Raw genomic sequence first — 13,113 nt, 5'->3', positions numbered from 1 at the left:
CCCATTAACCATCCCCACTTTATACCCCCGACACCCCTGACCCCGCTACCTTTCTGAGCCTATGTTAATCATCATTCTATTCTCCATCTCCCTGAGATGGATTGTTTTTAATATTAGCTCCTACATATGAGTGAGAACATGCGTGATTTGTCTTTCTGTGCTTGGCTTATTTCACTTCACGCTCCTGGCCAGAAGTGATCCTCCTGCCTCAGCCTCCCAAAGTCCTGGGATTATAGGTGTCAGCCGCTATGCCCGGCCTCAGTGAGTATTTTAAACATAGACATTTCAGGAACAATTTCACAGTAGAAGTGATATTTTAAAAAAATAAGCATCCAATCACATTTGTGGCTAGTGCCATTTTTAGTTTTATTATTATTAGGTCTTGCTCTGAGACATTATTCATCTGTTCCAGATGCTAATAAAGTTGCCACTTGTTGTTCATTTCAGGTGTCGTTCTGTCAGAAGACCAACCCGTACCACCAGAGTCATCTACCTCACCTGGTATCAAAACGGAAAGCTCACCTGCTTCTCAGGTGCGCGTGCCGGAAACCACGCCCAAGTCAGCAACACCCGTGAAACCAGTTGCCACAGGAACTCTCACCAGTGGGAAAGGAAAGGAAAGAGGGAGCAAGGGGCAGCCTCCCTTGCGCCACAGATCTGAGGGAGGCTTAGTGGATAAAGGACCCTTGAAGAAACTGCCCTACCTGTCTTTGTCTCAGTATGACTTACTAGAAACAGATGTTTCTTTCCAGCCGTGGGGGAGTGAAAATTCAGTCCTGATTCCAGAACCTCCCAGTTGTCCTCAGGGCTCCATGAGGGGGCAGTTGCAGAGCAGGTCCCCCCAGGACAGCCTGAGCAGCAGCTGCCCTCAGTGTAACACCGTCACGGTCAAGCCTGCAGAGGAGCCGGTGGACACCTCCTGTCAGGTGGACCTGCCCTTGAGCCAAGAAGTGAACTGCTCAGACAGCGAGGTAGCTGTCACCCTCATCGATAATTCTCAGCCCGGAGACCCCTTGAGTCTGCATGAACCCATTAAAATTGTCATCACGATGAGCAGTACCCAGAACTCCATGACAGACTTGGAAAGCCCTCTCCACCTGAAGGTGGTTAGCACAGAGAGGACCGGTTTAAGGTCTGATGCTGAGCCAGCTGCCCCAGCAGTGGCCACTCCTCCCAACGCCGCCGAGCAGGTCAGAATTCCTGTGATCACCCTGGAACTGTCTGAGGATGGGGGTGGAGGCATGGCATGTCCCGAAGGCAATGGAGGCGGAAGGGTGTCAGAGAGATCGAAAGCAGAAGCATCTTCTAACCAGTGTTCCAGCCACAGATCTGGGGTGGGAGAAGGTGCCACCAAGGACTGCAGTCCTTCCTCACGGAACCCCTGGGAAACGGCACCCCCACTCACACCTGCTGTGGCCTCCGAGTCCGAGATGGGGAAGGAAGGCCAGGCTAACCTTGACCCGTCGTCTTGTAAGAACAGCCATGAAAAGAGACATGCCCGCGTGCTCAGTGTGGATAGCGGGACGGATGTCTTCCTGAGTAAAAGTTCCGCAGAGGTTATTAACGACAAAGAGAAAACAATGCCAACTTCCAAATCTGACCTAGAGGCTAAGGAAGGACAACTGCCAAATGAGTCCAACTTCTTGGAATTTGTCTCCCTGTTAGAATCAATTAACACTTCCAAGGTGGTGGCACCCAATCCATCGAATGGCTCAGCAGAGCAGAAGGAAGAAAGTGGGCTTCTCCGAGGTGCGATCCCACATCAGTTCTGTTCTGAAGATATCACAGAAGGCAATATATCTCTTTGTCATTTGCCTTTTATGATTTGCATATGCAAATAGTGGGACAACTATTGGGCAGTCATTTGCTGCTTGGCTTTATTGATATTTGCTGAATGTGCCATCACTAATCTCTGTGATGAGCATATATACGTATATTGCCTTACTCTACCAGGAAACTTAAGGCATGATAACGAGTTTTTGGCTTCCCTAGAAGGCAAGAATATTTATTTCCAGAGAAATAAGCAGTTATATTTTTACTACAGTGACAAGTACTTGCAATAGATGTCTTTTCCTTTATAGAATAGATACATTTTGGGAAAACTGATCATGGAGCAAATTTTTGTTAAAAGCGAATCTCCTTTTTCTGCAGAGTTCCATTATAAAACACAGAGTTCCCTAATGATCCCTCGAGGTATACATGAGAATAACAGACACTGCTACAGCTCTTCATCTATGCCAGGCAGCGTTCTAAGCACTCTACATGTATTAACTAGGGGGACTGTAACTCATGGTTTGACTGTAACTCATCTTCATTTACACTTGTTTTGCCAACATAACAACAACACTGACTTTCTCTTTCACAAAAGTCCCCAGTTTAAATGACAAACTATACAGTTACCCCCATATTAACTCACTCCTCATATAACCTTATGGTATAGATACGCTTAGCGTTCCTATTCTGCAGATGAGGCGCATAGATTTTCGCTAACTTTCCCAAGTTAGTCTAGTAAGTTCGGGAAGTGTCAGAACTGAGATTTGATTCCAGGCCGTCTTGTTCCAGAGTCCCTCCTCAAAAAAGCTAAACTAATATTTCCTATATTATTTTCAGTTAATATCTTTGGGTCTCAGTTTGCTCATCAACTCAATGATGTTACTGGACTAGAGTTTTTATAAAGCTTTTTAGCTTGAAACTTCTGTTTCAGTGATTTTTGAATACATCACACACACACATATTATATATGTCTGTGTTAAGTAGTGTCTATATGGTAGGATTGCTTACTGGAAGTTGTGGTTGAACACAGTGGCTCATTTTCTGTGCCATAGATGGTAGCATTTCTCAGTGCTAGGACTGTGCCTCTGCTCTCTGGGACAGCCAGGGGGCTCCTCTAGCTACATATTGGCCCCTCTGAGCAATTCACTCTGATGCAGTTAAACGTTTTAGCAGACATAGTCAGTACGTAAAAGCAGGGGTGACTTTGAGATAAACACCTTTCTGAGACAAGATTTGGGTGTTCATCATCTATTCAATATAAAGAATCATACCTGTAGACCCACACTATCTATAGAACTTTTTCTGCAGTGATGAAAATATTCTATATCTACTACACCCCAGTCTGGTAGCCATTGGCTACATGTGGTTATTAAATACTTGAAATGGGAATTATGCAGCTGAGGGACTGCATTTTTAATTTAATTACATTTTAATTCATTTAAATGGCCATGTGTGGCTATTGGCTACCGTATTGGACAGTCATAATCTAGAGGACACAGTTTTCCCAGAAGCAGCATGTCCAGTGGACAAGAGATCTGGCTTTGGAACCAGACAGCCCAGGACCAAAGTTTGGTTCTGTAATACCACCTGGGTGAGGTTGGACAATTCACTAGATCCATTTGCGTCAGAGTTTCTTCTGTAAAGCAGGAATAACAATGTGTTACAGATTTGCTCTGAAGATTCAATTAGGAGAACATGTGAAAAGTCTTGCTATTTGATCAATTTCAGTCCTTTATTTTTCACCTCAGGCCATATGTAAAATTTATTTGGTTTGTCTACTTGAATTTCTGCTCCTCTTAAATTTTTCAGCCAGCCATGTTCAATCAGGACAGTGTTCAAATGGAAGTCAAGGGGGCATGCTGGGAAATATGGCTCCTGTGAGCTATTCTATGGGAAGGAATGGGCTTCGTGGTCAAGAATGTGGTTCTATGGCAGGGAGAGAGGAGTTGGAATGGATTATATGCCTCTTTTAGAAAAGAACAGAAGGAAGAAAGATAAGGACTACCAAAAGTCATTTTAGTTCTTAGGAGGACATCAATGCCAAAGGTGGCCAATTAGATGTTTTTCTGTGGTACCTTGTATTTTTGCGATTGGTAGTATCTTCTTGTTCTTCTTTCACTAAAGAAGAATTTGTTATTGTAAACCCAATTTTTGAGTGTATTTGAAAAACAACATGGCAATGTTAAATGATATTAGCAGCCTAGGGAATGTTCCCTAATCTTTTTCCTGCTTGATGGTAGGACAGTGCTTGAGCTTGGACATATGATTGGAAAAAGATACATGATTTCCAGTTCCCTATAAAGTAGTCTTATTTCCAACCTAGGTTATCTCCACAAAGGACTTCAGGATTATCCTCAGGTCTTGGGTAATCCTAAAATTCAAGGCTATGGAAAACCACATACTTGTCAAAACCCTTTAAAACCGTGTTTATTTGGTGTTTTTTATTTGTTTGATACAGCTTTATTTTACTTAGTGGAAATAAATGAAGATTTCCCAAATGAGAACAAGCAAAGGCTATTATTCACAGCTTGCTATAGCAAGGGAGTCAGACACCATCACTTGGTTGGTAGAGACTTAAAGGCAGGCAGAATGCGAAAGCTTCACAGTGGAAAAAAGGGGAGGCTTCAGGTGTGCCCCAACTGCAGGTTATTGGCATAGGGAAGCTGGGGGTGGCCAACTAGCAGGGGGCATATGTGCTTGGTTAGGGGACCATATTTGGCTTTCTTTGGCTGGAAGCAGGGACAAAAATTAGGGAAGCTGTCAGTTTGAATCAAGTCCTGGCCATTTGGGGCTAATTATCAAAGGGGTTATTGTTTGATTTCCTATTGTTTGTCAGAAATACTGGTCTGACTTCCTACAAGCCTGACTTGTACATGGTATGTTGATTCCTGGACTGGTTACTCTAGATAAGGGGTTAGTTTCCTTGGCTGGTTGCTTCAGATTGTTGGTCAGGGTTCCTTGTTGATGTGTATTATCTCACCATTGTCCATTTGTGTATTCAGTCTCTTAACTTCTAGAATTTTCTATGGAAATAATCATGAATATATGTAGAGATGCTTATTGAAGAATAATCTATAATATGCAAAATTGAAATGACCTAAATTTCTAACAATAGGGGTCCTTTTAAATAAATTATACTGTATCAATGTAATATTATATTGCTACTATTTTTGGATAATGTAGAAGAATATCTAATGACATTAAATATTTATAATACCTTAAGAGAACTATGATAGGTATAAAACAGCATCTATATCATGACTTCATTTTTGTAAAAAAGTATGTGTATATATCTAGAAGAAAGAAGACTGGTGTGATACGTATCAAACTGGCTACAGTGGTAATATCAGGATAGCAGGATTAAGAGTGATTTAGATTTTTTTCTTTCGTCTAGTTTTCAATTATGTGCCATGAAAGTGTCCTAGTTTTATAAACAGAAAAATTTCTATAAATGTGTTTTTTAAAGGAAAAAGGCAAAAACAGGCCATATGTTGACTTATGTAATGTACCCATTTAAGAGCAGAGGAGACTAAGATATGGTAAGGAGATATGAACAAGTGAATCCAAATATGTGCAGTGTGGAGGAGGAGAGCTGAGTAAATGTGTCTTTCTGTGATTTTTTTATGAGGCATGATCACTGGCTAAAGCTGTTTGTTATGATAGCACTTTCTTATAAATGTGTTTCTTGAAAACTTGGAAACTTCTATCTTGACAAGCTGTCAAATGAAATGCAAACATTTTTTTACCAAAGGAGTTCTTACGGTAGTTTCACAGATGTGATGGGAATGTTTATCTTCAGGACTCACATAGAAGTCAGCAATGTTCCTCTAATTACTTAAAGACTAAGGATGAAAAACCTTTGTTTTATACCCTGCAGTGCTGTGATTTATACCTCCCTACCGCCCACCACTAACACAATTTCACTTTCTAAGGACTTAGGCAGATCTTCATGGACTTTCTTAATGGCATGTCTCGAAAGGGCCATAGTCCTCCACACAGTCCTGTTCGCTCAGGCCCAGGCAATGAGCTTTAGACCCTGTGCAGTTTACTCAGAAAAGGTCATGGGAATACAATGGTCCCTTTGACCTTAATGGCTATTGGAGTATGTCTGCAGTCCACAGAAAAGAAAAAGGTGACCCTCGAGGACATGTTCCATTTTGCATAATGGTATAAGCCAAGGCACTTATTTTGGTTCATTGTTTAAAGAGGATTCTAGAAAAACAAAACAACCCAAACTGTACCTATTGATCTTGGAATTCTCATTCACCTTAAAGTATTCTCAGGGCAAGGTACTCCTTGCATCTTACTGTGTCCTCCATTGTGCTAAGCGATTCAGTTCAAAGTCAGCTGAACTTAACAAGTGTCTGCATTATGAAGAGACCAATTCTACCTTTAGCTTGAAAATTTAGATTTGGAGACTGAGTGAGAAGAAAGACTGGTAAGATTTTAAAATGGCAAATAGGACCTTGCTCCAAAATAGCCAGGGTTGTTTATATAATTTTTCTTTCATCTGAGGCTGTCTATTGATGAGTTATGAGCCTTTCAGGCCTATGTAATCTAAATGGGTGATTTTCAACCAGGTAAATTTGTGGTCACTGAGTTATTTTACCGGAGCCCCTGAATCTGTTTGTAAAGTAGTTGGTGTTTGTAGAGGCTTGAATAACAAGGCTCAAACATATACACACTTCTGTTTTTCAAATAAATTTAGGTACTTTCATAATTAGTAAAATGAAAACTTATTTAAAAGCATTTTGCATTCAGAGGAGCTATTTAGATTTTCTTTTCTTGTTTCAGTTTTTGTAACTTATTTCCAAGAGCATTCACATTCATTTTTTATTTAATATTACCTTAACACATAAAGTAATGTTTTCCAGATAATTGTTCCCAGGAGAAAAAGGAGGAAATCCTGGAAAGTGAAAAGCCCACTGGACAAAATTCCAAGCAAGGAAAACCAGACTTACAAAGTCAAGACCATACTGGGACCAGCCCCTTGTTCACTCAACCTGCCAAGACCCCAGCCTTGTAAGGATGACTTACTCATTTGGCTTCACTCGGGAACAAAGCATGAGACAGCCTCATTTGCTGGCTGCTTCTTTTCATGCTTTGTTAAGGAGGAACTCCTAATCATTTTTTGAAACTTCTATGTATGTTAAGTTTCCAGGGAAATAGACAAAGACAAATAATCTACAGGGTAACTTCCCAACAAGACAGTTCCGTCTTACAAGTCATCAGTGGGCCTGAAACATCTGTGCAAGAGGAGATCTCTGTGGATGCTATGCATGTCTTCATTGATGAACATGGTGAGTCTTTAGAGCACTTTACTGAGGAGCAAGAAGGGGGAAACTGTCAGCTTCCTCAGGATTTGGCATGGTCTGTTAGCCTGAGAACTAGACTTTGGAATAGGCAGACTCCTGTGATTGCTCACATAATGTTTTTAGACCACAGTGTTCTCCATCCTGCCTCAGGCCCTTTGCATGTGCTATGCCCCCTCCCGCTCGTGTCTGCAATGTACTATTTTTTTTTTTTTTTTTTTTTTTTTTTTTTTTTTTTTTTTTTTTTTTTTTTTTGAGACAGAGTCTCACTTTGTTGCCCAGGCTAGAGTGAGTGCCGTGGCATCAGCCTAGCTCACAGCAACCTCAAACTCCTGGGCTCAAGCAATCCTACTGCCTCAGCCTCCCGAGTAGCTGGGACTACAGGCATGCGCCACCATGCCCGGCTAATTTTTTACATATATAAATCAGTTGGCCAATTAATTTCTTTCTATTTTATAGTAGAGACGGGGTCTTGCTCAGGCTGGTTTTGAACTCCTGACCTTGAGCAATCCGCCCGCCTCAGCCTCCCAGAGAGCTAGGATTACAGGCGTGAGCCACCGCGCCCGGCTGCAATGTACTATTAATCGTTCAGATCTCAGTTCTAATTTTAGTTTTTTGGGAAAACCTTTCCTGGACTCTCCAAGCTTAATCAGGTTCACCTACTTTTTTTGTTCTCTTAATACCTTGTCCTTTTCCTTCTTTGATACTATTACAGCTTGTAATTTTGTGTCTACTTATAATAATTTAATTAATGGCATATCCCCCTCACAATCGTAAACTTGAAGAGGGCAATGCCTAGTACCCAGTAAATATTTGTTGGATATATGCTGAAAATCTGACCTTAATACATTTTTTTCAGTGTCTTGTTATAAAAACGATTTAAAATAGTGTAGAGAATTATTAAGTGGCAAGTTCAGAGTTCCAAAGATAAGGGATACAGGGATATAGGGTCCTAGTTTTTCCTGGGATGGGTCATGCTTGTTATTTTTCTCTCAAAAGGATTCTGAATTGGATAATAAATTATATGGTTATCTTATCTGGAGTGCAGAAGTTTATAGTTTTAAGGGCTTCTGCATCTGCAGAAATACAAAGAGACTTGTACATTATGAAGAACAACATTGGCACTTATATCAAAGCCTCCAGAAGGGCCGTGGGTGCTGTTAAAGATTCTCTTGGTGGAATGAACATACCTTTGAGTTGAGGGCAGCCTTCCAGCTGCTCATAACAGACAAGGTTAATTATGCTTCCGGTGTCACCTGAAGAAGGTACTCCAAAGAATTCTTCCTGGCAGAGACCATTTACATTAGAAAGGGAACTGATTTTCACACCTCAATACCCTGAACTGCTTTAGTAGAGCTAATTTAACTGTGCAAATTAATTCCACCCCTTGCTTTCTCACACATCAGTCAGTGTGCTATGGCACTTGGTCATCTGCATATTTCGAGGTAGGGATGGTCTCATGTGGTCCACCAGTCAAAGTGCTTGCTTAATAAGTCTCACTTTGCACATGATGCTGATGTGTTTGGGTATTAAAAAAACACCCAGTTGCAGCCCAACACAGATCATGCTGGCACTTGGAGAGACTATATAACAGGTGCTTTAAGGGATGATAACAAATAAATCAATGAAAAGCAATCAAGTAATAAATGCGGCAAAATGTACCCAAGTATATTATCAGGGAGGTATGTCCAGAAAAATTTTCTTAGTAAAGATTCTTTCAGGCATCCTTCATGTTTTCATGATGCACATTCTGCGGAGAAACGTGAAGAATGGACCTAGATTCTCAACAAGTATTATTAGATCAGTCCTAAATAAGTTCCCTTGTAACTTGAAAATGTCATAAGCTGAAATGATTGTGTACAAATAATGTGTAATATTCTTTCCTGAAATTTCATGATTTCACAGGGGAAATTAGATCCTGTTATTTGAGGTCTGGAAATCAGAAAGAAGGCCCTTTACAAAATCCTCCATCAAATTGTGACCGTCCCTCTCAGGCGGGGTGAGTAGAGCTTTGTTTTCAGGTTTGGGGGCTGTCGCACACAACTTATTCTGACTGGAAATGAAGCGAGGAGCCTGGTGTAGAAGAAACTTGTTAATGTCTTTGTAGGTGTCAAGGCATGCAATTTCATGTGAAAGAGAAGGAAACTCTGACATTATATAGAATAATGAAAAATAGATGGAACCGTTTTCTTTACCACCACTTCCAAAAATGAATATAACGTGTAGGTATAAAGGGAGAGGAACCCTATATAAACATAAGAAATGCTTCCTTCAAGAACCATGATGCATTTCTCAAGCACAATATTAAATTTGTCCCAAGAAGTGGGCTAGAAATGTGGTTAGTTCTCATTCACAGTAGCGAAGGCAAAGTGTTTCACAGATAGATAGTCCATACATTTTTTTTCTGTTTTCCTTCAGAACGCATTGAATAACTTTCTTAATTATGCTCATATTTAATTCATTGATTAAGTTGATATTTAATTAGCTTGCACATTTGGAACATATACCAATGAATGGTGCATTGGGCGGGTTGTAAATCTCATCAGGGGCAGACTGAATTCATCGTCTGTCTTGGGCTTCAAGATTCTTTGTGGATAATCCGTATATGGTCATGTCTCAGTTGCTTGCCGTAAGTGTGGAAGTGAATTATTCTTGTACGTTTCTTTAGAAATGTATGTATATTTGAAGGCCTAGGGGAGACTCTTGCGGTATAACTGGAATGTCTCGGGCTCCACACTGAAGAGTGTAGAGGAAGTTACAGGAACCTTAATTCCAGATTCTGTGGCTCAGCGTTTCTTCTCCGTTTAAATTCTCCTTCCCAGGGGTGTGTAGGAAATTTAGGAGGAGCCACCTGTGTGCCCAGAATAAAGGCTGCTTTGGTGCTTGCATTCTGGCTGTTGTGTGCCTCGTAGGGCGGTAGGGCGTTCTCTCATTAGTGCCACCACTGCTTCTGACCTGCTTGGGAACGCCGTGTCTGCTGTTCCCGTAGGTCTGGTGGGAACCGTAGGTGATGGCTCCCCGTGGCCACGCAGTCCCTCCTGGGCTCTGCCCCAAAGCAGCCTGCATGTGCTCACAGTCGCTCCCGTGAGGAAGTGGGCACATTCTCCGTCTCCTGCCTTCCGCTCTTCCTTCTTCTCCCTCAGGTATCTGTGCACCAAATCAAAACAGATACAAAACTTCTTCTCCAGCCAAAAAGCCTACAAAGTCCCTGTGCAAATGGCAACCTGAGGGGAGAGAGGGAGGTTTGCTGTTCACATCTTGGCTCTGACTCCCAGGGCATTCTGTTATGGTGGTTTGATGAGTTTAGTCATCTAAGATGGCAGCTTTCTCAGACAAAATATTTAATTTCATGAGACCACAGCTTTGAAAACTGTCATATTATTCTGCAGTCCCCAGCTAAAAGTCGAAGTGTTTCTAAGCTAAATTTAAATTAAATAGAAGCCTCTTACTTTATCCCAAAGTAAAGAAGATTTTTGGTGGTCCCCCCCTCCCCAGGATAAATAATGCCATTTAGAATAAGGTCATATATCAAGCGTTACAAAACTAAAAATATATGGTGTGCAAGTAAGCAACAGAGAGAAAGCTTACAGGGTTTTCAATAAGCTTCAGTTCCTTAGACGGTGCCTCACCGAAAGCCATCCGTTAATTTGCTTTCTCCCCTTAATTTCTCTTTTTATTAAATTTCCTTCAACTCCTGCTTTCTTTCATTTCCTCTGCATTTCCTTTCCAGATTAGAGCTCTTTTATAGTTAGCCTGCCTTCTGTTTTCAGAGCTGCCTGCACTGAGGTTTGCCACAGTGCATTAGGTCCTGGGGAAATGGCTTTGGTGAGGTTGGGTTGGGGCACTTTGAGAGTGTTGGGCCGGCAGGTGCTGTGTGTGTTTATGCTGGGCTTTCCTGTGGGCATGAGGCTTCCAGTGGACAGTCTCAGGGTACCAGATCCTTTCTTAGGTGTCTTTTTATGTTCGTAGAACAATTAGGCCCCTTTCTGTTGCACATGAGAGAAACCCATCTCAAACAGGTTTAATCAAAGTGGGAATTTTGGGGTCATGTAACTGAGAAGCCTCGGGTCAGTCTGCCCTTAGAAGTGCATAGATAAAGAGGTTCGATGGAGTCATCAGGGTGCGGTTTATCTCTCCCCATTGCTCTTCTGTTCCTCTGTTTTGACACTGCTCTCAAGCACACATCACCCTGGTGGTCAAAAGATGGCTTTCGTTGCGCCAGACCTATGTCATCTCTCATCCAAGTCCAACAAGGACAGCGTGCTTCGTTCACTTAAGGCCTAATGAAAATCTCCTTGTGTCTGATTGGTTTGACCCGAGCCACATACCCTGAGTGCAGTCACTAAGATGGGTCAGCGCGTGGCTTACTTACTCCCATACACAGAGCAGGACTGTAGGCCCCCTCTGAGGATGAATGGGGATGGCTCTGCAGAGGGAAAGTTGAAGTAGGGTGGTGGATGCTGGGTGGCAGAAATCAGCAGGTGATCCCTGAAGACCCCGTTTCTGGTAAAATGGCGACTGAATTAATTACTGAGCTTTGTAAAGAGAAAAATGCTAAAGTTTAAAAAAAAACAACTTTCCCCCTAAAGAAAACTTGGCGTAATGCCCCTAGTCCTCTCCAATATTTCTTATATGTGACTGTTCCAATTGGCAAGGTCTTGGTCCACTAGTGTCACATGTGAAGTTCTAGGTCTTTGACTACCTCCTCTTTCTCCAGTAGCATTTGAGAGGGTGTTGGTCCTTCAAGTTCTAGGAAAGAATGACACATTGCTATGTGTATCTTGTCTTTCCTGTGCTTCAAAGATAAGGTAAAATAACACACATGTTTGCTGTTATATGCATAGGATATTATTTGGGAATATACACGCTCTCTATACTGCCTACTCTTTGAAGTAAGTTAGTCCTTACAATTGATAATCAAAGGGACTTTGTTATGGGGTGTTGTGGCCATTCATTTGGGCACGGTAGACGTACAGTGCTTACTGTCCGATGAATGTGCACAAAACTTCGTCACTTTACTTAGCAAAATTATAGCCTCGAAGCTGTTCCCTAGGAGGCTCTGGAAAAGCAGTTAAGGCGCAACCATCTGTTTAATTCACGCTCAGGAAAAATGGCTCAGTTCTACGTCGGCCAGATGATCTTCTAGATTTAAACTGCTGGCTGGCGGGCTTATGGCGGGTGTCACAAAAGTCTCCAACTCCTGCCCAGACTCTGAGACATGAAAGCTGTGCCACCCATTCACGGGAGGCCAGTTTCTTGGGATTTGTAATAAGCTTCGGCTTTTGTGGAAGCTCCTGATGTAATGACGAGTTGCGTATCTTTCAATTGGTTGTATGAAAGAAAAGTCGTCAGAAAATGGAATGAAAACAAGCAGTCTGGTTCCATTTGGATATTTTAATCCCTGCATTAGCATGCTAGTGTGTGTGTATGCGTGTGCACGCACACATGGATTGGGGCAGTGTCGTCACTGTTTCTCTGTTTCTTTTTTTTTTTTTTGAGACACAATCTCACTTTGTTGCCCAGGCTAGAGTGAGTGCTGTGTCGTCAGCCTCACTCACAGCAACCTCAATCTCCTGGGCTCAAGCAATCCTACTGCCTCAGCCTCCCGAGTAGCTGGGACTACAGGCATGTGCCGCCATACCCGGCTAATTTTTTCTATATATATTAGTTGGCCAATTAATTTCTTTCTATTTATAGTAGAGACGGGGTCTTGCTCTTGCTCAGGCTGGTTTCGAACTCCTGACCTTGAGCAATCCACCTGCCTCGGCCTCCCAGAGAGCTAGGATTACAGGCTGTTTCTCTGTTTCTAATGCTGAAAGTCAGGACATCAGAGCAGAGTCAGGCAGTGCCGGCAGGGCAGGATTTTGCCACATGGAAGAGCCAAGTCACTTACCCTTTATGCCTTACACCTGTGTTCCCATGTACGACATCGTGGCAGTTTGTGGCCCCGAAAGAGGCTCTTTCCTGTAATAGGTCTGGTAGTAGCAGCCACCATTGATTAAACATGTATGCACTAAGCACTGTGCTA

The 13,113-nt window shown here is 42.1% G+C and overlaps 1 protein-coding gene across 3 annotated transcripts in view; it reads left to right on the top strand.

Annotated features, from left to right (window-relative positions):
* PCNX2 (pecanex 2) overlaps positions 1–13,113 on the top strand; it is a 264,024-nt gene that overhangs the window by 23,198 nt on the left and 227,713 nt on the right. For all 3 annotated transcript variants that reach the window (XM_075995467.1, XM_012738242.3, XM_012738240.3), the window contains exons 5-8: positions 448–1,749; positions 6,648–6,795; positions 6,928–7,073; positions 8,991–9,084. In XM_075995467.1, the coding sequence (XP_075851582.1) occupies positions 448–1,749; positions 6,648–6,795; positions 6,928–7,073; positions 8,991–9,084 (1,690 nt within the window). The remainder of the gene's footprint in view (positions 1–447; positions 1,750–6,647; positions 6,796–6,927; positions 7,074–8,990; positions 9,085–13,113) is intronic.

The sequence above is a fragment of the Microcebus murinus genome, chromosome 19, assembly GCF_040939455.1.
Source record: "Microcebus murinus isolate Inina chromosome 19, M.murinus_Inina_mat1.0, whole genome shotgun sequence".
Classification (NCBI taxonomy): Eukaryota; Metazoa; Chordata; class Mammalia; order Primates; family Cheirogaleidae; genus Microcebus; species Microcebus murinus.
The sequence above is the reverse complement of the archived record's forward strand: the minus strand, read 5'-3'. Positions and strand labels throughout refer to the sequence as shown.